Source organism: Pipistrellus hanaki (genome assembly GCF_964339955.1).
Source record: "Pipistrellus hanaki genome assembly, chromosome: 12".
NCBI classification, from domain to species: Eukaryota; Metazoa; Chordata; class Mammalia; order Chiroptera; family Vespertilionidae; genus Pipistrellus; species Pipistrellus hanaki.
Window position 1 is genome coordinate 12,341,270 of NC_140514.1, and position 24,358 is coordinate 12,365,627.

General features: G+C 52.0%; 1 protein-coding gene across 1 annotated transcript in view; it reads left to right on the plus strand.

Moving 5' to 3' along the window:
• The window catches only part of GALNT14 (polypeptide N-acetylgalactosaminyltransferase 14), a 169,630-nt gene that overhangs the window by 94,098 nt on the left and 51,174 nt on the right, over positions 1-24,358 (plus strand). The window contains exon 2 of the mRNA XM_084900175.1: positions 13,419-13,588. Coding sequence (XP_084756301.1) covers positions 13,419-13,588 — 170 coding nt within the window. The remainder of the gene's footprint in view (positions 1-13,418; positions 13,589-24,358) is intronic.

Consider the following 24,358-nt stretch of genomic DNA (forward strand, 5'->3'; position numbering starts at 1 on the left):
ACCCAGCCCTGCCTCCCATCCCTCTGGCCATCACCTCACTGCTGTCTGTGTCTGTGGGTGATGCATAGATGTTCTCTGGCTGATGACCTCCTTTCATCCATTCTGATGACAAAGAAAATGCAGTACCCGAACTTTTCCAGCAACCTATGGATGTTGGAAAACATCCCCTCCCCCTCCGACAGCCATCAGTCTGCTCCATGTATCCATGCCCCAGATTCCATTGTGCTTGTCAGTTTACTTTGTTCGTCATTAGATTCCACATAGAAGTGAGATCATATGGTACCCATCTTTCTCTGACAGACTTATTTCACCTAGCATGATGCTCTCAGCTCCCTCCATGCTGTCACAACGGGAAGGAGTTCCATCGTTTGTACTGCTGCGTAGTATTCCTATGGTGCAAATGCACCGAAGCTTTTTTTTTATCCACGCATCTACTGATGGGCACCTGGGTCATTTCCAGATCTTAACTATTGTAAATAACACTGCTATGAACCTAGGGGTGCATATTTCCTTTCTGAGTGGTGTTTCTGGCTACTTAGGATATATTCCTAGGAGTGGGATTACTGGGTTAAAAGGCAGTTCCATTGTTTAACTTTTTGAGGAAACACTATTCTGTTTCCCACAGTGGCTGCACCAGTTTGCATGCCCTCCAGCAGTGCACGAGGGTTCCCTTTTCTCCACATGCTCACCCACACTTGTTGTTTGTTGATTTATCTATGAAGGTGATAAATCCTTTTTTTTTTTTTAATATCATGCAAGATGCCCTTGAATAGTTTCCTGCTGTGCTCTAAAGATGGTCACTATTAGGACAGGCTCCTAGGGTTTCTCCCAGTTTTTCGGCCAATTGTCTTTACCACTTGCTGTATCCCCTGCAGCGCTTAATTTGCCCGTGGCTGAGGCCAGCATCCCGCCCCTACCCCGATCAGCAGGCATGGCATCCGGTACTGCGGGTCTGCTTTTGACATAGAAAGAGCCCCTTTCATGAAAGAGCCAGCCGGCAGCCCCCATGCAGTCCTGAGAGATAAAGTCCTTTCAGAGTCACTCGCTCCCACCCCACACCTTCACATCCAGCAGCTGACCTAGTTTTGAGGGAACCGGAGGGTATCTGTATGCCGCCTTATTTATAGAGTGGATGGAAAATGCGCTCAGCTCCGGGCCCTGGCTGCACACAGTGTCTGGGAGATCGCACCGGCAACTCAAGAGCTCCAGGCTTCTTCCTGATGTGACCTCAGGGGAATGAACGACAGGGCTCAGGGGATACTAGAATCTGAAACTCTCTCCTAGCCAGGTTCCAGTTGAGCACTTCTCGGGGTGTGGATCAGGGAAGGTGCTTCCAGGCTAACCTCAGCAGAAAGTGTAAGACCGAGCTCTGGCTGGCCGCCTTCCTCCTCCCTCTTTTCTCCTTCCTCCTCCCTCCTCCCTCGTCTCTCCTCTCTCCTCCCTCTTCTCTCCTTCCTCCTACTCTCAGCAATGCCAGTCTGGAAGTCTCATTTCACCAATGACCCTTTGCCATGTGGGTTCCAGTTAAGAATGTGACAGAGCCCACCTGCCTGGGTTTAATCCCAGCACCTCCACCCACTAGTTGTGTGAACTTGGCCGAGAGTCCCTTTAGCTCCTCAAACCTCAGGCTCCCCTTCAGTAAAGCAGGGTTCATCATAGTGCCTGCTTCAGGTGTGTCCTCCGTGTTCAGTGAGTGACATGGTTAGGACAGAGCCTGGCACAGAGTGAACTCTGCAAAACTGTTAGTTGTGCTTGTTGTTCTGAGCTGTGTCCAGTTCTAGTCTGATCACCCGTTCTAGTCTGTCCTTCCCTTGGCTTTCCACAGCTCCCTCCACCTTGATTTCTCCACGGTCACCTTTGCCTGAGTGGCAACACCCAGGGGAGAGGTGGACAAGCTGCAAACCTTGCTGAACACATTCCTTGTGAGCGTAGCTGCAGGACTGGCCATGCTAGCCCCCAGAAGCCAAGCCCCAGGCGGCCTGGAGAGGACCCTCTGAGATGATGTCAGGGGAGGAGAAGGGGCCAGTAGCTGAGCAGGGAGACCTGACGGACGTTCAGGCTCCTTGGCCAGGTGGGAGAGGCTTGGGGTCCCAAGCAGGTTCAGGCTTCTGACCCCACGTCTAAGATCCCCAGGTCTCATCTCTCTGCTTCATTGCCCACCCCAGCTTCTGCCCCGCCTCCACCTGCATAAAAAGGGGTTAACACGGGGACCACGCGAAGCTCAATTTCCAGCCTTCTAACATCGTGATCATCTTCGGCATTATGCTTCGTAAAGCAGTTTCCCAGTCCTATCATTGGCATGTCACTGTGCTCAGACTGCTTGAGACGGATCGAAAAGACCTGCTGAGTCCCAGGAAGCATCGGCGTTCATAATGACCATCGCTTTCATCACAGCCGGACAGCAGGCGATGGATCCAGTCCCCCGTGGACGCTGTCAGAGACCCCATGGCCGCCCCCGGCGAGGAAGAAGCGAAACATAAATTGGCTGGCTGCAAACGGCATTTTCTCCCCATTAGCATTCAGTCCCCCAGAAGACATAACGGTGGCCGAGGCAATGTTGACGATAATCATATGGTGCACGCGCATTCTGTTGTGCCAAGCAATTTTTCACGTCTTATCTCGTTTCTGAGATCTCGTTCTGCAAAATTGCGTGGGGGTGGAGATTAGTATTGTTCTCGGGACGGAGGGAGGACGAAAGCGGCCGTGAGAGGTTGAAAGGACGTGGGGAGCAGAGCCAGGCTCGGAGACTGGCTTTCCAGTCTCCAGTTCTCTCATGGCCTCCGGCCTCCATGGGACTTTGGAGAAGAATGTCAGGGCCATCCATCCTAGTGTGTGTACTTCCCCTTTCCCGCCCAGCTGCGCCCCCTGCCGCCCCTCATGTCTTTCCTCCAGGTGAAATCGGCTTGAAATGTATTATATAAGGAGCCCCTTGGAAGTAGAAAAGAAGTCTCATAGGATGAGCATTTGTCCTTTGGTTTTATTTCCCCCTCCGTTGTCTCTCTTACCCTTCTCCTTTTAATCCATTACTGTCCCTGGGGAACCGAGTGGAAGGAAAAGGCAATTTGGTGGCCTCCAGGCCAAATCCAGCCCAGGTGCATATTTTATTCCACCCAATGGGAGGCTTCAAGCAGCGTAAGGGGCGGTTCTTGGGCAGAGGTGGTCCTCGCTGACATTTGGCTTCTCAGTGACACTGAAGGTGTGTCCGTTTGTGACCCCTACTGGGGATCTTGGTTCGGTAGGGCCCCTTGAACACTGCTTGCCTCCATCGCTATTCCTGAGGCCAATGAGCTTTCTGATGATGCCTGAAGCTATCTCCTGGCCCGATGCAGGCGAAGTTGGAGAGAGGAGATGGATTTTTGAGGGAGCCCGCTTCTGTTGCTGAGAAATCAAAATCTTCTTTTTAGTTTTCTTCTCTTTCTAGAAGTGGCTTCCTGTGGGGTGAGCCTCTACTACCAGATCCCATCTCTGCCCTGCTGGAGGCCACTTTGGCCATATTGTTGGGCCAACCCAGGAGGAGCTGTCCTCCCTTTCTCTTACACCCCGGCCCTGGGAAGTGCCACACCATCCATCACCCTTAGAGACCCGCCCTCCGTCGGGTGAGGTGGCCCTGCACCCCAGCCAGCTCAGCCATCCACACCAGACACAGCGTGGTTCAGCCTTCAGCTCTGTCCAGTGTGAGCCTCCCCTCCTGAGCCCACTTCCCCCTCTTCTGGTTCTTCTTTCCCGGAGTCCAAGCCCTCTCTTTGGTCCTACCTCTCAGTGCATGCTGTCCTCCAGGGCAGGCAGCCCACCCTCCTGTGCCACCAAACCCTCCTTCTCCTGGGCCCCATGTGCATTCCTGGCTCCCTCCCTCCTTGATCTCCTGTTCCCTGGGTTCTAGAGCTGGGGGGACAGAGGCTTCTTGGGGGGCCAGTGATCAGCTCCAGTCTTTTACACAGAGAAGCGGGTGTGGAAGCAGATGGTGTGGGTGGGGCCAGCTCTCTCAGTCCTCATGCTCACCAGCCCTGGGAGTGACAGGAGACTGCAGACGCCTTTATCCCCATAAAGGAGCTCTGGGCTTTGCTGGTGGTGGTGGGATTTATAGGGCGTCGGGTCGGAAGGGAGCAGACACATCAGCATTCGTACTCACCACACACCTGGCCTGTGCAGGGGAGCCAGCTGTCTTCCCAGGCACGCTGACTTACACTTCCCTGGCACCCCCTCCCCCAGTGCTAATTAGTGAGCAAATTAATCTGCGTATAGGGTCCAAGTGGTGCGAGTTTCTTTATTTCTATTCCAGAAACGAAAGTTGGGCTTCTGTCCATTCGGTTAGTCACATTATATTTTGCAGTTGGAGTTTCCGGGCAATTATAATCACCAGAACGTCTCTTCCTCCAGAAAGCATGAGGCACCCCCCAAAGCTGTGTTTGCACGTGGCCTGCGATTGGGATATAGGTGGTGAGCGAGTGTATCGGGCCAGTGGTGGGGAGGAGAGCGCCAGGCGGTGGCGGCTCCTGTTGTCAAAGACTAAATGAGCCCTGACCGGTTTGGCTCAGTGGATGGAGCATCAGCCTGAGGACTCAGGGATCCCGGGTTCACTTCTAGTCAAGTGCATGTACCTTGGTTGTGGGCACATCCCCAGTGGGGGGGGGGGGGGGTGTGTGTGCAGGAGGCAGCTGATCAATGTTTTTCTCTCATCGATGTTTCTGACTCTCTATCCTTCTCCCTTTCTCTCTGTAGAAAAATCAATAAAATATATATATTTTTAAAAAGACTAAATGAGTCTGAAGCCGATGGAGAAGAAGCCAGCATTCTAGAAGGCTCTAGCCTCGGTGTTGCTCAGAGAGGCCACAGCGATCAGCTCCCAGTATTATCCAGGCACCTGGCTTTTGAGGGGGGGTGGTCAGAGTGAGAAGCAAATTGGGGAAAAAAGACATATGGAGGTAAAATGAAAGAAAGAGTAAACTCAGCCCTGCTGATCACACGCCACCTCATTGGGTCTAAGGAATGGCCCTTTCCCCCTCCATTATATGTCCATTTCATCCGTCCTACTCTTTAAGGAGCGGCTTTCATATAATTAATACTCACCATTAAACTGCAGCATTGAAGAAGCAATTGCCTAATTCTGAGGAAAATTTAAATGTATTAGCAGCACCCGAGATAAAAATGAATGCTAAAGAGGAAGAAAACCCCGCCGAAGATAAATAGAAAGCCAAGTGGGATATTGACTTGATCCTTCTCCCTTGCAGGGTAATTTGGCTTCTAAAGTGAGTTAGATCATAATAAATTAAATTTAGATTTCTGCACATCATTTAAATAACTCCCCAGACAGAATTGCAGTGAGAGGATGAGGTGATAATACATGGCGGAAATATTACAATGAAGATCTTATCTAATAATCTGTAATTGATGTGCCGTCCCCAGATGAAGGAAAAAGGATTTTCCAGCTCTCCTCTTTGTCATGGCTCAGGTGAGCCGCTGGCTGGCTTGCCCCTCCTTCTGTGTTTGAGTTTGTCTTGCACCCTGGGGGGTGCCTGTTAGCAGCGGCCATGCTTTACCCAGACCAGTGGTCGGCAAACCGCGGCTCGAGAGCCACATGCAGCTCTTTGGCCCCTTGAGTGTGGCTCTTCCACAAAATACCACAGGTGGGCACACACGTACAGTGTGATTGAAATTTCGTGGTCATGCACAGAACTCAGTTTTTGGCCTGGGCGAGTCTATTTTGAAGAAGTAGCGGTAGAACACTCAAGGGGCCAAAGAGCCGCATGTGGCTCGCGAGCCACGGTTTGACGACCACTGTCCCAGACCATGCACTGTAGGGAGGACTTACAGAGCAGTGGACAGGCTGTCCTCTTCCCTTTAACTGGCCTTCGGAAAAATGAGATCAGCTAGGGGGACAATAGAACAGCATAGGAGTGAGCAGATATACTTTGACATTCCCCTGACTGCCCAGTGGGGGGAAAAACGATCCTGTGGATGAGTGAACCATCTGGAGATGTGGAAGGAACATCAGCTTTGAAGACAACAATCCTGGGTTAGAGTCCCAGGAGTTAACTATCTATGTGGTTTTGTGCAAGCTCCTTGAGCCTCCGTTTTCATATCTGTAAAATGGGAACAATATAACGGGCCCACCTCCTTCATAGGGGTAATACGTACAAAGGAGCTATTTCCATAAAAACTTTTTCAGATTATACACATTTCCCTTTGGCTGGTTTGGTATTGAACTTCCATCTTTATGAGACTTAATTTCTAAAAGTTATACTGGTTGTTTTTCAGAGAATTTTTGTTCTTTGCTATTTTTCTGTCTCCTATTTTAACCATTTTATCTACAGTTATGCTTTATTTTGTATCTCTATTTGATGTCCTTAGGAGACATTGTTTATGGTTTCCTCTGACTCCCTCTTACAGTGACTTATTTCCTCTTATGTCTGATCAATACTTTCGATTGGGCTTCATCACTTGGTGAGCTTTGTAGAAATCCTGGGAGCCTGGATTGGAGCTGCTTTTCTCCAGATGGGATTTGCATTCGCTTCTGCTGGGAGCACTGGAATCAATTGACCTGGGATATTTTCATCCCTTGCTTGGACTCAATCATGAAAGACTCTGGTTCAGATTTGCCACCTTTTGGGGCAGTTTACTTTCTCAGTGGCCTTTCCCCTCCGGGCAGCCTCACCTTTCTTTACTTAGCATCATAGCCCTGATTTCCACACCCTGTGTTCTCCCCCAGCTTCATCCCTCCTCTCACCATGAAGACCTTCCTTCTAGAAAACCCAGCAGTGTATTTGCAAACACGTTTGTTGTCATTAATGCAGAGTCTAGTTGTAGTTTAGCATGAGTAGCGTGAGTTCCCTGGTCTATCTGGTCTGCATGGTGCTAGAAGCGGAAGCCCAGTGGGCGAGGAGCAGGGGCACTGGAGAGGTTTGGGGGACCCAGAGGCTGTGGGCACACGTGGGTGAGAACTCCAGGGCCACACAGCTGCCTTAGAAACGGGCTCTGTGGGCTGTGAGACAGACGCCTCTCAGTGGCGCGAACTTCGGCAAAATCACATACCCTCCTGTGCCTCAGTTTCCTCACGTGGACATGGGAATACAATTTTCTGTTGCATGTTAAGCTTATGATAATGAGAGATTCTCACTCACAGCTTCCCTAACAAGGGAAGTGGATTTTGAGTGCCCAATAAATGGCAGCAGGGGGAGGAGGGAGATGGAGGAGAGCACAGAGGGGATACATGGTCATGGGAACATGAATAAAGTAAAATGGCAGGCATCATCACGGCCCAGCATTTCTACACAACAGCTTCTGTTTAGGAACCTGGATATCCAAGTTGGACTCCATCATGACGTGAGCTAGGTCTCCCTGGTCAGACCACTGAGTGGAAGGCTTTGCGGGGTATCTCAGTTCCTTGATGGACCCCATCTGACTTCAGTTGACCTAGTTCTCCTTGACCATTTGGTGTGCTTTTCCATCTTTCTGTATCATTCCCCCTCTTCCCCAAATTGTAAGTGTCAGCTGGTGGAAGCCCAGGAGACACAGTAACTGCCACTAAATGCTTGAAAGGTATGAGAAAGATTAGACTTGTATCAAATAGCATTGCGGATTAAACCGGGCCCCAAAGGGAGAGATTGCCAGGAGACAGATTCCGGTTCAATAGCAGAAGGAAACTTCTAGAAGCTGCAGTCCTTTGAAGCTTGGAGGGGGCTACGTGGGACCTCTGTGTCCCTGGCTGGACCCAGGAGGGATGTCCACTGGACAATGGAATGGTATGCTGGGGTTTCAAACACTCAGTGGATAGTTTAATTATATCATCTTTAAAAAATATGTCATATTTCTTCTTTTTACAAAAATATTTCTTATTGATTTCAGAGAGATGGGAGAGGGTGAGAGAGAGAGAAACATCAATGATGAGAGAGAATCATTGATCAGCTGCCTCCTGCACACTTCCCACTGGGGATCGGCCCCCAACCTGGCATGTGCCCTGACCAAGAATGGAACAGTGACCTCCTAGTTCATAGGTTGACACTCAACCACTGAGCCATGCCAGTCGGGCACATCATATTTTGTTCACTGGTGACCTACTCCCTGTGTTAGCCTAGCACAGTGGTCAGCAAACTCAATAGTCAACAGAGCCAAATATCAGCAGTACAACGATTGAAATGTCTTTTGAGAGCCACATTTTTTAAACTCAAACTATATAGGTAGGTACATTGTTATTAACTTAATTAGGGTGCTCCTAAGCTGGCCTTTGCTAAAGACTCAAGGGGCCAAAGAGCCGCATGTGGCTAGCGAGTCGCAGTTTGCCCACCACTGGCCTAGCACATTCCCTCCTTCTTGCAAGCCTGTGACTACAGACTTTTCTTTCCTTGAATGTGGGGGTGATGGTGAAAGGGGTACAGATACCCTTTGAGGGAGGAAGATCCTGAGCAAAGAGAGAACTTGGCTGAGAAAGATGACGGAAGACCCATAGATCATCTTTGAAGATGACCCAAGAAAGTGGTAGTGAGGCTGTGACAGGCGGTGCCACCTCGTGGCTGAGAGCACGGGAGCTGAAGCCAGGCTGCCCGAGTTCAAATCCCAGCTCCAGCACGCGCTTCCTCGGTGACACGGGGCAAGTGACTCCATCTCTCTGTGCCTCAGTTTCCCCCGTTTATAAAATGGGGACAATGCTTTCGACATCTATGATTGTGGGATTAAATGTAAATATTGATGACACATGATAGGAACCCCGAGGTGTGAGCTGTCTTATTATTGGGCAGGTTTGAGAAGTTTTTATTCAGGATCTGCACAGTTCAGTGTAGGATCGAAGCCTTATGAATAGATAGAGGTGTTCTTGTTTTAAAGATGTAAAGGGAGAAAATTAGGACAATACAGGAGAACTGGTAGAACCCAGCTTGGGATAGGGGGGAGGGGAGGGAATGGAAGAAGTGGGAAACCGAGGCACTTCAAAACCGAACAGAAGGGAAGCCTTACAACCATGGTTTCTGAGCCAAATATCAGCTTGAAACCAGAGTGAGAGAAAATAGGCCAGGAAAAGGAAGTCGAGATTTCTCTTGGAAGCATGGTGGGAGCAGAGAAATGAAGCAACTTAACAGATGTGCTTTTGAGCTTTCGTTTTCGGAGCCACGTTGTGTAAGCTGCGATCTTGGCCAGGGGTTTGGCTGACTTAATCAGATATTTTCTGTTTAAAGGGCTGTTTTCCACTTGTGGCACCGTACTTAGCATCTGGCATCCCCACCCCTAGAATGAATAAATTATGGTTAGAAAGCTAAGTAGGGGCTTGCTCAGGGGCATGGGTGGTGGTGAGGGCCACCCAGGAGTGGGCACGGTGCCATGGGGGTGCCTGGAGTGTGTGCTCATGTCCCGGAGGAGGATCGCTCCTTGCACCGGGAAGGTGTGTGAAGGGGTAAGGGCCGTTCAGTTGCTTTCCTGGATGGTCACATGAGACAGGAAGCAAGTGGGTGCGATGTACTGCGCTCTCTCTGGACCCTCAGATGCTGGTCCTGGGGCCTTGAATTGTGGAGCTTGGTAGCCAACCCCACACTGTACTGGAAGTACCTGGGGAGTCAGTGACCCTCCCACAATCCCAGGAGGCCCGCAGCAAGTCTATGCTGGGGCAAGCAGGAAAAGGGTGGCTGACCTTTCCTGTGGGCATGCCCCCAACTGACCCTCATGGGGGGTTCTCTGCCCACTCACCCTCAGCAGAGAAGATGCCCCTCATCTCTGTCCGTGAGAAGACAGAGCAGACCGTGGCCCTGGGATGCTCTGGGAAGGATTCCATCAGCTGGCCCTTCACTAACTAGCTGTCAAGCTTGGGCAAGCCACCAGACTTTTCTGTAAGCCGACCCCTCCCTGTACCAATGGGCTTGTGTGCGGACTCGGTGACAGTTGTGCAGGCTGCTTTGTGAAACAGAAATTGCTGGCTGGCCGGCGTGGCTCAGTGGTTGAGCATCAGCCTATGAACTAGAAGGTTCGATTCCCAGTGAGGGCATATGCCCGAGTGGTGGGTTCAGTCCCCCATGTGGGGCATGCTGGAGGCAGCCGATCAATGATTTTCCCTCATCTTTGATGTTTCTCCCTCTCCCTTTTCTCTGAAATCGATAAAAATATATTTAAAAAAAACAAAACAAAAACAAATTGCCACTCGAGTGGTAGTGGTTTAATTTTACACACAGGTTCACCATTATTTAATATGTCCAGGTATTTGTGATAGGAAGCTCTCTCTCCCTGCAGGGCGTTCCCCCCCGTGGATCTCAGAGCAGAAGAGTGTGGCCCAGCTCTGTACAGGTGACCATGTGAGGGAGCAGCTCCCTCCCTTCCCCCCGCCAAGGACAGCTTAGTCCTGACTGCTCAGGCCATCTCTCTGGCCAGCTTGGCTATGGCTCTGGCTCCAGGCTCTCCAGGGGCCAGAACCCCACTGAGTTCTCATGGCAGCATCTCCCAGGAGGCAGATTCTGCTAAGGAGGCTTATGATTGCCAGGCTGAGCAGGTCACCAGTCTTGTGCCCTCTTGGCGCTGGGCCTGGTCTAGTGGGAACAGAGAATAGGGGACGAGGCCAAGAGGCTGGCTGCCTGCCCGCTCCACCTGCTTCTCTCGCTGACACTGGACCCATCCATCTGGGCCCCAGCAGGGCCTCCGTTCAGGCTGCCCTTCCCACCAGTGAAGTTTACTGCGGTCACCTCCCAGTTGGCCTCCTGCAGGAGCTCCCTTGCCCCCCACTCCATCCCGCATGTGGCCGGAGACACTGTCCACTGACCTGCTTCAGACAAGTCCCACTGCGTTCCGGAGCTTTCTTTCACGCCTGCTCTTTGCCGTCCCACTCTGGCCTCCCATTCCTGAGCTGCCATTCCCTGAGCAGATCTTCCTTCTCCAGGCCTCTCTGCCTTGTATCTGGACCTTCACTGCACACGTATTTCCCTCCCCATCTCCTCTTACACAGAGTAACATTTCTGCCCAGCCCTCCAGCTTTAGCTCACTTGACACTTCTTCCAGGAAGCCCTCCCATTTCTCTCATGCCTGTTAGAGGCGCCCCCTCGGAGCAGAGTGCTGTGGGGCCTTGCAGCATATTAGCGAATTGCAAGGAATCAAATCGGACATGAGCCAGCAGGAAGCGGATCCGGACCCTATGGTCCTTGCCTGGAAACTGGGGGGTCGGGACGCCCCGCGGTGAAGTTCCAAGCACAGGTGACAGCTGTCAGGCTGCGGCATTGCACAGCACACCCCTCCAACGTCCCCCTCTTTTGCAACAGTATCACAGGACATTAGTAAATTCAATTATTGGATAAAAATCACTACTTTCTAAAGCTTCATTTTGTGCTATTAGCAGGAGAATGCTGTTTGCAAAGGAGATAACGAGAGAAATGGAGATCAATTACCAGATAAGATCGAGTGGCGCCCGAGGTACATGGGCGCACTGGCAAGCGGCCCCTTACCTGCCATGCGAGGGCCAGGCGCCTGCACTGCTGTCTGAGCACCTGCTCTGGGCCTCCGTCAGGTTCCCCAGTGAAGAAGGGCATGCTGGTCCGTGATGAGATGGGTGGTGCCTGGGCAGCTTTGGATACTTGCACAGCCACTAGGCTCTGTAGCGCTGGAATGAGCATCTCATCCTAGGTACGAAGCCAGCCCCCTCTCCCCATTCCCCTCCCCTCTCCCCGCTGGATTCCAGGTCAGACCTCGTCAATAGGTTCTTCCCAGAGACTCCGTGTTCTTTTGACTTTGGTGCGCCTAAAAGGTCTGAGCTTGGTTGGATACCGACTGGCTGTCACCTCGGGGTGACAGAGCTAGTGGTGGACAAGGGAAGCGTGCAGCTGCCAGAAAGGCCCTGCAGCCCGCACTCCTGCTGGCTTTACAGAAGGCTCTGTTGGCTGTGAGGCTGGTGTGGGTGGGGCAGATGAGGCAGGGAGGCCTCCCCGGGTGGAAATGTCCTCTCCTCCTCCGCCATGCAAATGCTCTGGAGGGCACGAGAGAATGAGTTCTGCTGTGGGCTCTGCCACTCTCCACCTGGGCGACCTCAGACAAGCCGGTCACCTTTGCGGAAACCTTGATTCCCCACTCAGTGCGGAGGGTTTGGGGGAGAATGAAATGAGATCATGAATAAGGGAACCACCTTCCACCTTCTAAAGTGCTGCCTCCCATATGGTGAGGGTTATGACTTGCTCCCCCATCAGTGCTTCTCAAAAATAATCACAGCCCTGGCCAGTGTTTCTCAATGGTTAGAACATCGGGCCGTGCACTGAAGGGTCATGGGTTCAATTCCCAGTCAAGGGCACATACCTGGTTTGCAGGTTCGATCTCTGGCCCCAGTCGGGGTGCACGTGGGAGGCAATCAATTGATGTGTCTCTCTCCTTTTAAAATCCACTAGTACTGATGTTTCTCTCTTTCTCTTTCTCTCTTTCCTTCTCCTCCTCCTTCACCTTCTCTTCCTCCATTCCTTGTTCCCTTTCATGCTCTCTAAAAATCAATAGAAAAAATGTCTTCCGGTGAGGATTAACCAAAAAAAATAAATAATCACAGATTCCTAGGTTGGAGGAAGAAAGGAACACATAGGATGCCTGTCCAGTGGATAGCACACAATTCTATTATTATTTATTTATTTATTATTCTTAATCCTCACCCAAGGGTATTTTTTCCATTACTTTTTAGAGAAAGTGGAAAGGAGGGAGAGAGGAAAAGAGAGAGAGAAAGGAAGAAAGAGAGAGAGAGAGAGAGAGAGAGAGAGAGAGAGAGAGAGATAAAGAGAGAGAAATATCAACATGAGACACGTTGATTGGTTGCCTCCTACATGAGCCCCAACTGGGACCAGGGAATCTAACCTGTAACCTAGGTACGTGCCCTTGACCTGAGATCAGCTGCTTGATTCCCCTTTGTGTATGGGCTGACATTCTAACCACTGAACTACACCAACCAGGGCAGTAGCACACCAGTTTACATGGATTGTCTACTTGTCGTCACTGCCTTCCTACGGGGCTGACAGTCATTGTGTACCTACTATGTGCCATCTACGGTGCCAGCAGTTTCAGTCGTGTGTTCTCAAATGGCCATGGAGAGGTGGTCTCTGGAGTCCGGATGCTGAAGTTCATTTCCTAAGTGTGGGATGTTGAGCAAGACCCTTAGCCAGGGGAGGCTGTTTCCTTTCCCGCATAACGGGAATGTGAGCAGTTTCCATCTCATAGAACCTCTGTGAGAAATACACGAGGCCACGCGAGTGACAGTCCTGGCACAGCACCTGCTGTATAGTGCTCAGAAAACGGTGGCCGCCCTATGGTCGTTCTGTTTATTTTGTTGCTGAGAGTTTTATCAACGTCCTACCCCTGGCCTCATCTTTGAGCTAACCCTTCCCAGACAGAACAAGCCTGGTCCCCGCAGTCGGGCACTGACCGACAGACGGAGGGGCTGGTAGAGGGCCGGGAGCCATTCTCACAGACTTCCCGTTCATGTCACGCAGATCTTGGATGCTGACTGGGACGACCTGTGGGACCAGTTCGATGAGCGGCGGTATCTGAATGCCAAAAAGTGGCGCGTGGGGGACGACCCCTATAAGCTGTACGCTTTCAACCAGCGGGAGAGCGAGCGGATCGCCAGCAACCGGGCCATCCCGGACACTCGCCACCTGAGGTATTCCTCCTTCTCTGCCACTCTCTCCCCCCCCTCCCTGCGGTCATGACACATCCACAGCAGGCTCGCTTTGTGCAGTGCCCGGTGCCAAGTGCTGGGGCAGGCAAACCATTTGCTGCCAGTTGGTTGCTAGAGGATTTACGTATGATGTGGTCATTTACACAGTCTGCGCTGCTCCTGGTTGTGAGAGGGTAGGAGGCCCCTTTCCCCGGCAGCAGGACAAACAGAGACCCAGGGGATGGATTCTACCTAGAACAGCCCCTGCCGCTGGCCTGAACGCTTCTTGAAGTCAAGAGTCTTTTAAACACCCCTGGCACTGATCCTGGTCCTTGGTGTCTGACAGAATTTTATTTGAACATTAGGCTATTGATTTCCCTGAGCAGAGATCGGAGAACAGGGAAGGGGGAAGGGACGGAATGCTGAGGAGCCCCACTGGGTCTCAGTCTGGTGGTCCTTCTCTTGTCCGGAGTCCAGATGCCAAGCCCAGAGGGGGGCAAAGAGCTGCTTCCGGGCCAGGAAAGGAGCCGGTGCGTCTGGGTGGGAGCCGTGGGGGACGTGCCCCTGAATGCACTCCCCTGCAGCAGGGAGGCCTGGGGAATTCCCTGAGTGGGCCATCACGCAGGAAGCCCCGAGCAGGATGAGTTTCTGTGTTCACCTCTTCTGTGATCTGAGAAGCAGAAATGAGAGAATTTTACAAAGGCCAGGTGTCTGGGGGGGTTGAAGAACTGAGCCTGTCCCCAAAGATCTCTAAGTTCCCCTGGCCCAGTCCTGGGCAACTAACCCAGTGAGTTCCATCTGTTCAGGAGTGTGATCTGCTGGGATCACAGCAAGAGGAGGAGAGAGGTTTCAGATGAAATCCAGACACCCTTTTTGGAAGACAAAAAGGAAAAGTGTACCAGCCATATGTCATCCTCGGGACACTAACCTTGCCCTGTGGGAGCTGGGCTTGTGTTACTCAGAGCATTTCAGACTTAATGGATCCTAATCTGAAAGAGCAGGAAGGGGAGAGGACAGGGGATTGGGAATAAGGGCAAGCACCTGGGACTCGGCAGTCATGGCAGAGGTATTGAGCACCTACATGTGCAGAGCCCCAGGCTAGCACCGTGAGAGGCCATCAGTTGGATAGGCCATCTCCAGGCTGAGTGGTAAAGGGCTGATTGTGCCCATAACATTTTTGTGGGGTTGGACATTCCGGAGACTGCCAGCAAAGCCTGGTGCTCTTCCCCCAAATGGGCCCCATTTCGGGGTAACCTATCCATAGGGTCTCCCATTTCTGACCCTTGCCTCCCAGGGAACCTGTGTTCATGAGATTAAGCTCACCATCTAAGACCTGAATCCTTCTGTGATCCCAGCCTCCCCGCTCTGTATTGACTTTGCCCTGCTTTGATGCCCAAAGGCAGAACCAAGCAGGAGGCAGTTCAGCCCAGGGGTGAAGGATGCAGACTCTGGGGTCAGGTCACCCTGTTTCCGGCCATGGCCGTGCCGTGGACTTGGCTCAGGGAATTCACCGATGCCAGACTTCTCTGGATTGCAACTTCCTCTTTTGAAAAATAGGGATTAAAAAAGAACAATAATGATACCTACTTAATTCAATTTTGAAAGCATCAAATAAAATACATGGAAAGTACTTACCTACTCCATAGTAAATGTCAAAGCATGCCCATTGTAGTCACTATTGCAGGGTAATAATATGAGCAAGCGGACACCGCAGGGCCTGGAATGGAAGCGGGGTGGCTCTCCTGAGAAAACTGAAGATGCTCAGGCCAGAGATGCACCCCCACCCCAGGTATCAGGGAGGAGCACTAGGAAGATCACTAAGTTGTCAGGAGTGGTGATGGGCAGGGAGGGACGGAGGAGCGTTTCAAGGTTGAGTTCAATGCTAAAGAAATGGGAGCAGTGGAGTCAAACCCATACGTATGGACATGGAGTGTGGACATAAGCATGAACCTCAGCAGTATTCAATCCAGGCATCCGTAGAGGAACCACATGGCAGCTTTTTAAAAACGCTGATGCCCAGACTCGGACCAGCTAATGTCTCTTGCCTAAGCTCCCCGGGTGATTCTAATGAGTCAGGTTAAGAACCACTGCTCCAGGTAGGCTTTCTCACACTTACAAAGGCAAACTAACAAATCATGTGAGGAGGTTGTTTCTCTCTGATTCGGCAGATCTGGCGTAGGGCCTGGGGTCTGCACTTCTAACAAGCTTCCTGGCAATGCTGATGCCACCAGTCCTTGGGGCACACTGTGACTAGCAAGGACTCAGAACAGTTCTCAAAGTTGGTTCCACAAACTAGTAGCCCAACAGCAACTGGCATCATTTGGGAACTAGTTAGAAATGCAGCTAGTTCCCAGAACTATGGAATCAGAAACTCTGGGGGTGTAGACTAGCAGCCTGGGACTTAACAGGCATGAGAGGTTACCATATTTTCTGGCGTATAAGACGACCCCCTAAATTTACAGTTAAAACATAGGTTTAGGCCTATATTCGCTGTATAAGACTACCCCCCAATTCCAAGGCAACACCAGTTCTTTTTTTAATAGTCCGCCTCTCTGACTCTGGCCAATCTGAGCAGGCTTTTTACTAGAACACAGTGTAGCTTCGGGTACAGAACATATATAATTTGCATGCATAAAAAGCCTGTTTGGATTGGCTGAGTTAGAGAGGCAGTCTATTAAAAAAAAGAACTGGTATTGCCTTGAAGTGGGGGGTAGTCTTATACAGCGAATATAGGCCTAAACCTATGTTTTAACTGTAAAGTTAGGGGGTCGTCTTATACGCCGGAAAATACGGTATTATTCTGATGCCCGCTCAAGTTTGGAAACCACAGGGCAATGGCTTACTCTCTGTGGATCAGATGAAGTCTACGGGTGGCCTGGTCTAGCTGGAAGACTCGGGGTTTGAGTAGAAAGAAAAGGCCCTGGAATAAGGCCACCAACCTCCCCACAGGCTGCAGCCCTCTCCCTCTATCCAGGTGACAGGACTTCTGTCTCAGGCCGTGTGCAGAGCTTTGGCTTCTCTGGTCCCTTCCTTCTCCCCCTTCTCCCAGTTCCTTCAACCACAGAATCTCTACGTAGCCATCCTCCAGGCAGCTGCCATCACCTTCACCAAGAAGCTCCTGCTGTGGGGCCACTCCTGGACAGATGGCCACTGGTCCACACTGGACCCCAGGCTCCTTTGTGGGACCCAACCCCCTCAATACAGGCTTTCCTCCCACTGGCCCACTTTTCTATTCCCGTGATGCCTTGTCTCTAAGGTTCTACTAGTTATGACACCAATTGCCCTCTAGGGGGAGTGATCTTTGATAATATCCTCAATGCCTGTTGTGTGATAGGAATTCAGTAAATGTTGTTGAGCCAATAATGACTGGGAGAGTACCAGAAAGAATGAAAAGATAATTTACTTCCCCCTCCCATCTGCCATATGTGCAAAGAGGAGAGAGGAGCTAAAAGACGCCTCTTCCTTGTACCCTTCCGTCCTCAGGGTATTCCGATGAGGGATCTGGAGCAGGGGTCCTCAAACTTTTTAAAGTGGGGGCCAGATCACGGTCCCTCAGAGAGCTGGAGGGCCGGACTATATGAACTACTAATTCCTACTGTAACACCTCGGCTGCGCTCACTGCCCAAAAAACCTGGCGGGCCGGATCAGACTCCTCTGCGGGCCACATGTGGCCCGCGGGCCGTAGTTTGAAGACCCCTGATTCTGGAGAACAGAATCCGTTAAAGGAAAAAGGCTTTTCCCCTGGAAAATAAGTTCTCATTACTGAAAACAGAGGAGTGAAGACACAGCCTGTGGGAGGGGTCTGAGCTTATTATTATACACTTACTTCCAATTTTCTTACCACAGTAATTGGATTCTGATTTATAGGACGAGTTCGGACAGCGCCTGAAACTGAGAACTATTAGCGGAGCATTAGAGCAGCGCTGCGGAGAGGGCAGGCGCTGGGTGAACTGCCTGGGTAGCCAAGATGCAGCAGGTGGGGTGAGGACAGGGAGAAGGAGGGATGTGCGGGGCAGGTTTTCCCCCAGTGGGCCGCTGCGCTGATCCGAAGGCCTAGTGCATTGGAAAGCCTCAGAGTGGAGCCCCAGAGAGGCTGAGGGCTTGCTTACGTTCCTTGTATGGAGCAGGGCGGAGTTGCCATTTTCCCCTTGGGCCTTTGCCCCATGGAACCCTTGGCTTAAGGGGTACATGGGGTGAAGTGAGTGAGCCCGTACCCAGGGTGGTTTGGAAAGTCTGCATCGTTTCCATCGGATCCCCTGTTCATTCCCCCCTTTGGGGTTAACGACCTCCCCTCACCCACCGCACCCCTTCTATAATGTTTGACATTTTCACCTAAAATTGCAACCTGGTGTCATCGGCCTTCAGACACAGTTTGGTGTGGCTGGGTATCCCCTTCTCCCCAGTTCAGGGCCTGTGAGAGGAGTGGGGATGAGGTAACCAGCAATGGCCTTCCGCACTTCCCTGCTCCCCTCCTGGCTGCTGTGTCTTCTCATCTGTAGTTGGATTCGAAGCCTCCTCATTCTGTAAGTCACCACGCAATTGTAGATCAGTTCACCTTCATAAACACACACTGCTCTCTCAGCCTGCCTCAGGGCTTCCTAACCCTACATTTCCCCCCTAAGGCCCACAATTCCGTTAACACCGATAAAAGCTTTCACTTCCAGGACACTGCCTGGGTCCTGTGGGGCCACAAGGAAGAATAAGTCGTGGCCACCTATGTCCGGGAGAGGGGTGGTGGTAAGGCCATAAATAACTTACAATGTAAGGAAGAGGCAGCATCTAATGTAAGGGGTGAGTCCCGCTGTCTGTAAATCATGGACTGACCCTACAAACACTCTTGATGTCCTGCCCCTACCCCCCATCCCTGTGACAGCAACTGGATCTGCCGTCATCCAAGTAACACATAAGACATCTGGCTGTCCAGAGGCCCTTCCATGGAGGCACACCTCTCTAGGAGGGAGAAAGTATTTTGATGAAGCAAATGTATATCTTTGCTGTTGCCCAGCAATACTTATTACTGGGTTGCTTTGATTGCAGGGGAGCAGGCAGCAGGGTGGACTGAGCTCAGGACCGTGGCTGGAAGGAGTTGGGGCTGGGAAGCCCCATGGGGTCACCTCCTCCTGGCCCGGCTGCTGCTGTGCTTGTTCCCCTCAGCACATTCTCCCGGCCTTCGCCCAGCCCAGTGCCGTGCTAAACGGTTCAGGCAGCAGGATGCCTATTGCTTGCCTGGAGGGAAAATTCCACACTTCAGTACATCTCCCTGGGAGGACATTTTTCCTTTGCTCCTTTTCATCCTGGGCAATGAAAGAGCGGTGGCCCAGCCTGGGCTCCCATTTCTCCCTCCTTGTATTTACTCGGTTGGAGTGGCTGCCAGAGATCATCATCATTTCTTTCCTTGTACTCGTCACTTAGCCGTAATAGGATAAAAATCTTTATGGCTGGAGCAGCTAAGGATAAAAAATGTTCGTATTCCCTCAGACTCAAGGCTGTTCCACCAGCTCAGCACAGCGTTGGTGATGCCACATCAAGGTGGTGGGGAGGGGAGGTAGGGGGGGGCCATCATAGATGCTTAGCTTTTGCAAACGGGCTCCGAGCTCCCCGTCTGCTGCGTCTGCTGCATCCTGGCCCCTCCCATGCACCGTTTCTCAACACAGGAGTTTGTGAGCCTGTTGGCAGCGGCGCTGAGTGCACTTCACCCCAGAGCATCTCAGCCTTTCGGGGAGCTTTGGAAGGGGGAGCGGGAAGAGTTTCTGAGCATCCTGGAGAACTGTGTCTGCTGCCCGGGCAGCTGTTTGAGCGCCATCAGGGGCTTGGAATGGGTCCTCACCAGGGTGGGGGCAAGAAAGACCACAGAGGCCCTAGCTGGTTTGGCTCAGTGGACAGAGCGTTGGCCTGCGGACTGCAGGGTCCCAGGTTCCATTCCGGTCAAGGGCACATGCCTGGGTTGTGGGCTCAGTCCCCAGTAGGGGGTGTGCAGGGGACAGCCAATCAGTAATTCTCTTTCATCATTGATGTTTCTCTCTCTGCCTCTCCCTCTCTGAAATTAATAATATATTTTAAAAAAAAGAAAGAGAGAGAAAAGGAAGATCAGAGGCTGAGATCGTAGGTACCTCTGGGCCAGGATTCCTTTCATTCCCAATCCCCCAGGTCCTTACTTACTGCCCCTCCCACCACTGCCTGCTCTGTGAGTTTCAGACAAATTTTCCCGAGAGGCAGCTCAGCCTTTGAAAGGGGACCAGTCAAGAAAACCTGATGAGACGTCACCTGTACAAACCTCATTCATTCATTCCTCTTCCTATTGATGTGCTCATTCATTCGCTCAACACATTTATTGAGCACTAACCATACGGCACACTCTATGCTAGGAATTGCTCCCACTCCCCAGGAGCTCGAGATGTGTGAGAGAAATGCTTTAGACTGTGGGATGATATAGGGGAAACTTGGGGTCATGTTATGGCAAAGTCTTGAATTCAGGGTAAGGAGCTTAGAGTTAATTCCGTGGACATTGGAATGCTTTGATGTTCATACTGTCATTGACTCATCATCGTGATGATATCAGAACTGGTGAGCAGGAATTCTTCCTGGGGCTGTGTCTCATGGATCGAAGAATTTATCAGGAGCTTACATTTCCCAAGTGAGCAAATGCCCCAGTCAGGTGACTGGGAACTGCCCTAGTGCCCTCCAGGGGCCACCAGAACCCTCTCCCCTGTGGGTCACTCCGGAGAAGACACTTCCCTTAAGCCAGCCTCGAAAATAAGCCCTCGCCCAGGCGCTCAGGGCCGGTGATGACAGGGGAAGGCGAGGGAGGAGGCTGGGTTTGCGCTCTGCATTCTGGGAAGTTGTCTTCAGCGCTGTGGGACTGCTGGGTGGCTGGCGTGCCCGGGGAGGGGAAGGCATGGTTGTGCACAGTACTCCTTTGGGTGAATATATTACATGTATGTATCTAGTCTCCTGTTAATGCTCACTTGGGGTTTTCCCAGTGGGCTCTTAGGAACCAAGCCTTTTAGTCTGTTTCTCTTCTGATTGTTTTGTCCTGCATCTCAGCAGCCTGATAAAAAGAGTGGGAGGGGGGTGGCGGTAGGGGGAGGGTCCTAGGCTGAACCTGGAAAGACCTGCGTTCTGTCTGGGATATCCCCAGATCCTTCAACAACTTGCTGCCCCTTTCCTCCTGTCAGAAGAGGTCATTTCCAGCTCTCGGCTGGTTGAAAACACTTCTGCCCAGAAGGACTGTGGGACCGGACTTAGGAACTGAATCCGATTGGAGGCTATTTCTAGCCGCGTGACTCCCCCAGCTCAGTGCAGCTCCCCTCCCCCACGCCCTGGACTGATATTTTCCTTCACACACCTCCCTGCCCCCACGGGACAGAGGACCTGCCAGACCATTAGAGCTGCCCTTTGTCATTGCCTCCCCTGCTCCTTGGTGCCTGCCACTCGGCAGAGGTCAGCAGACTCCCCGGCAGCTTAAGATACAAATGTAAGCTGGTGTGACACGGTCTCCGCTTATCTGAAGGCCCAGGATCTGTTAAGCACAGAACAGCAGAGCTGTTTGCTCCTGGAGTTGGCACATCACGTGGAGGGCAGCCTGCCGGCACACTGGTGACCTGCCCGCAGCTTTCACTTGGAATAAGGAGTTGGCACAGGCGGACTTTCCAACCCAGGGCACTGCCATGCTCGGCTACCACTTCCACCAGGGCTCCAGAGAGCCCCTGGCTTGGTGCGACACACCACACGGCCTCCAAGACTGGAGAGAAACGGAGCTGGAGTCCTCGGAGTAAGAAGAATCACACCTTGTAATTCGGTGAGCCTTACAAAATGCCCTCACATCTCTGGCTCACAGTGTCCTCCGAAGCCCTTGGGATGAGGGGTCATCACTGTTTCACCAGGGAGGAAACTGAGGCCCAGGCAAGGTAACTAGCTAGCAGGAGACCTAGCTGTGTGAGCTGGGAGGTAGAGCACCTCTTCCAGTTACTATCTGGTCTTTGCGTGCTCCACTCAAACTCTCTGAGCCTCAGTTTCCTCAGGGGAATAATCATGGTACCCGGGCTGCTGTGAGGGGGCACATCCACAGTCCGTGTCGAAGGCTGACACAGTCTTTGTTTTCGAGTGACACTGGGTGACTGTTCGCTGTGGCGATGAGCAGTCGGTGTTGTATTGGGATCAGCGTTAGCACACGGGCCCTGCCACGTCTTCTCCGCTCCGCAGCTGTGGGTAAACTCAGGGTGAGAGGCAGGTGGAAGAGTGACAGCTCCGGAGGAGAGGGGGTGACGTGCATGAGTTTGGGGTGGTCCTGGTTGAGCACCCTGTCCCCCATCTCCGAGTTGGGCTCCGAGTTGGGCTGTGCTCCAAGAACAAGGCAGGGCAGGGTGGAGGGAACAAGGAGGGCACAGAGCTTCCGCCTCAGCCTCAGCCCCCTGCACCAACGCTTCACTTGTGCCTGAATGTCACACTTAACTTTGAAAACTGGAAGGCAAAGTAAGTGATGAGGCAACTGCGATGCCAGGCCTGGTGCCATTGGTACTTTTCAGATGCTGGGGAAAGAAGCCAAGGCCAGCAGAGGGAGTGACGGGAGGGGGGAAGGAGAGGAGTGAGGAGGGCGCAGGAAGTGAAAAATGTGTTTGATGGGAGCTGAAAAGAGCAGAGAGGAGATGGCAGCTGTGGGTGGGAGAGGCTGTGGCAGGTGGCTGGCTGCGGTGACAGACAGTGGGATGGAGCCATGCGATCAGCGGGCGCCTGAGGGCGGCTGCAGAGCTCACTGAGGCTGTGTGATGTGGTGGGAGAAGGCTCTGCTGAGGGACCCGGGGAGCCACAGAGCAGCCCGGGTCCCAGCTGGACTAGCAAACGCCCCTGGTGGTTATCATTGGTGTTTCTGATGTTACAAGAGGAAACTTGTATATTTGATTGGAGGTTATTGTATCCAGATAGTTCTCATCCTCTGCGCTGGCCTGACCCTCACAATGACCTTGAAGTAGCCAGAGTAAGGCATTGTTCCATTCTCCTGCCTCCCCACTCCTCCCTGTCTCTCCTTGATTCATCAGACAGATACATGATTTATTCCTTCCTCGAGCCTCTCTGAGCCTGCCTGGACCACCTCTAGAGACAGCAAGCACCCATGTTGCTCTCCCCTGCCTCATCTCAGAGCAAGCCCTGCCGTTCATCCTTTGACCTCAGCCCAAATCATTGGAGTCCTAATCGCCTCTTACCTCATTTTGTTGAGTCTACCTCCTAGATAGCTCTTGACCCCTGACCTTGCCGCCATGCTCATTTGCTGTCCCCTCTCACCTGGGTAATTTTAACAGCCCCCAGCTGCCCTCCTACTTGTCTCTGGCCCCTCACCAGTTCATCCTCTACACCTCTTCCACCTCATACACCTCCTTCACCTCCTCCATCTCCACCTCCTCCACCAGAGCTTTCCCAGGGCAGACACACCACTCCTCATCCAAAACCTTCAGTGCCATCAGCTCACCCCTCCTCTGAAGGCATGTCCACCCCAGCCAGGCCCGGGGTTTGCAGCTGCCTACTGTCCCCGAAGGTTCACGCCTCCAGATCTTTGTTGCTCTCTCAGTGCAGATCCTTGTGCCTTTCAGGAATCCAGCTGGCGGGATCCCCTCTCCTGGAAGACCTCTTGTCTGCTCAGGCTAAATTCTGTACCTACTCATCACTCACATGCTTCCCTCTCAACAGCATCTACAGCCCAAGTTGCAAGCATCCATTTGCTTTCCTCTCCCCTTGGAGGCCTTGAGCGACTAGGGGCAGTTCTCCCAGTTAAGCCCCCCGATAACTTTGCTGTGGTCCTGGTTTTAGAGATGAGGAAATTGTTTCCAGTCAACCGAGTAACTTGTCCAGAGCCTCCCACAGTGCCTGCACCCAGACTCCTCACCAGTATCTGCTGAGTAAATGTGGACTCAAACTACCTTCTGAAACATCAGGGTTTGGGAGCGCAGGCATGGAAATGAATTTTCAGAACAGAGGGGGAAATCTAATCACAGGAAATTTAAAACCATAGTCACTCAATTAAGAATTCTCCGTTAGTGCATAAATCTAAGGTCATAATCAGCCAACTTTATGGAGCAAACTATCCCCCTGACATGTGTTAGGCACCTTATATATGTTCTCCCAACTAAGCCCCCCAATAACTTTGCTGTGATCCTCGTTTTAGAGATGAGGAAATTGACTCCAGTCAGCCGAGTAACTTGCCCAGAGGAACTTCAAGTTGAAAAGGGGCCCCTGGCCACAGGGAAGACAGTACAGCAATGGGGAAAGGGGGGTGGCCCCAGGCAGCCCATGAGAAGTGCAGTGGGAACAGCCGAACTTGGGCCGGACAGTGCACAACAGTTAGAATGGAGACAGCCTTGGGAAGGAAGCTGGCAGGACAGGAGGTAGGCGTGTGGAGGTTGTGGCCTGGGTTTGCAGGGCCAGAAGGCTCAGACGGAGGGGACTGTGGGGCAGGGCTCGGGGTAAACCTGATGGTGGAGGTCTTGAGATGTGGGCATGGTTTACCTTCAGGTGATTACTGACGATAGAGTTGTATGAAGAAGTGCAGTATGAAGCTTACTGTGGAAAACGGGGAGGAATGGGATGGAGGGGAGAGCCTGCAAGTGGGAAAACAGTCAGGAGGCTGGTACTGTCCGGCAGGCCGAGGAAGAGAGACTGAAAGGAAGTGGTGGTGGCAAAATTTGGAATAAATCTGACTCAGGGACGGATTGACTGACCAGAGGGGCAGGAAGGTGAGGGAAGCCTTTGCCCTTTACCCCTGACCTCCCAGAGGGGAAATCT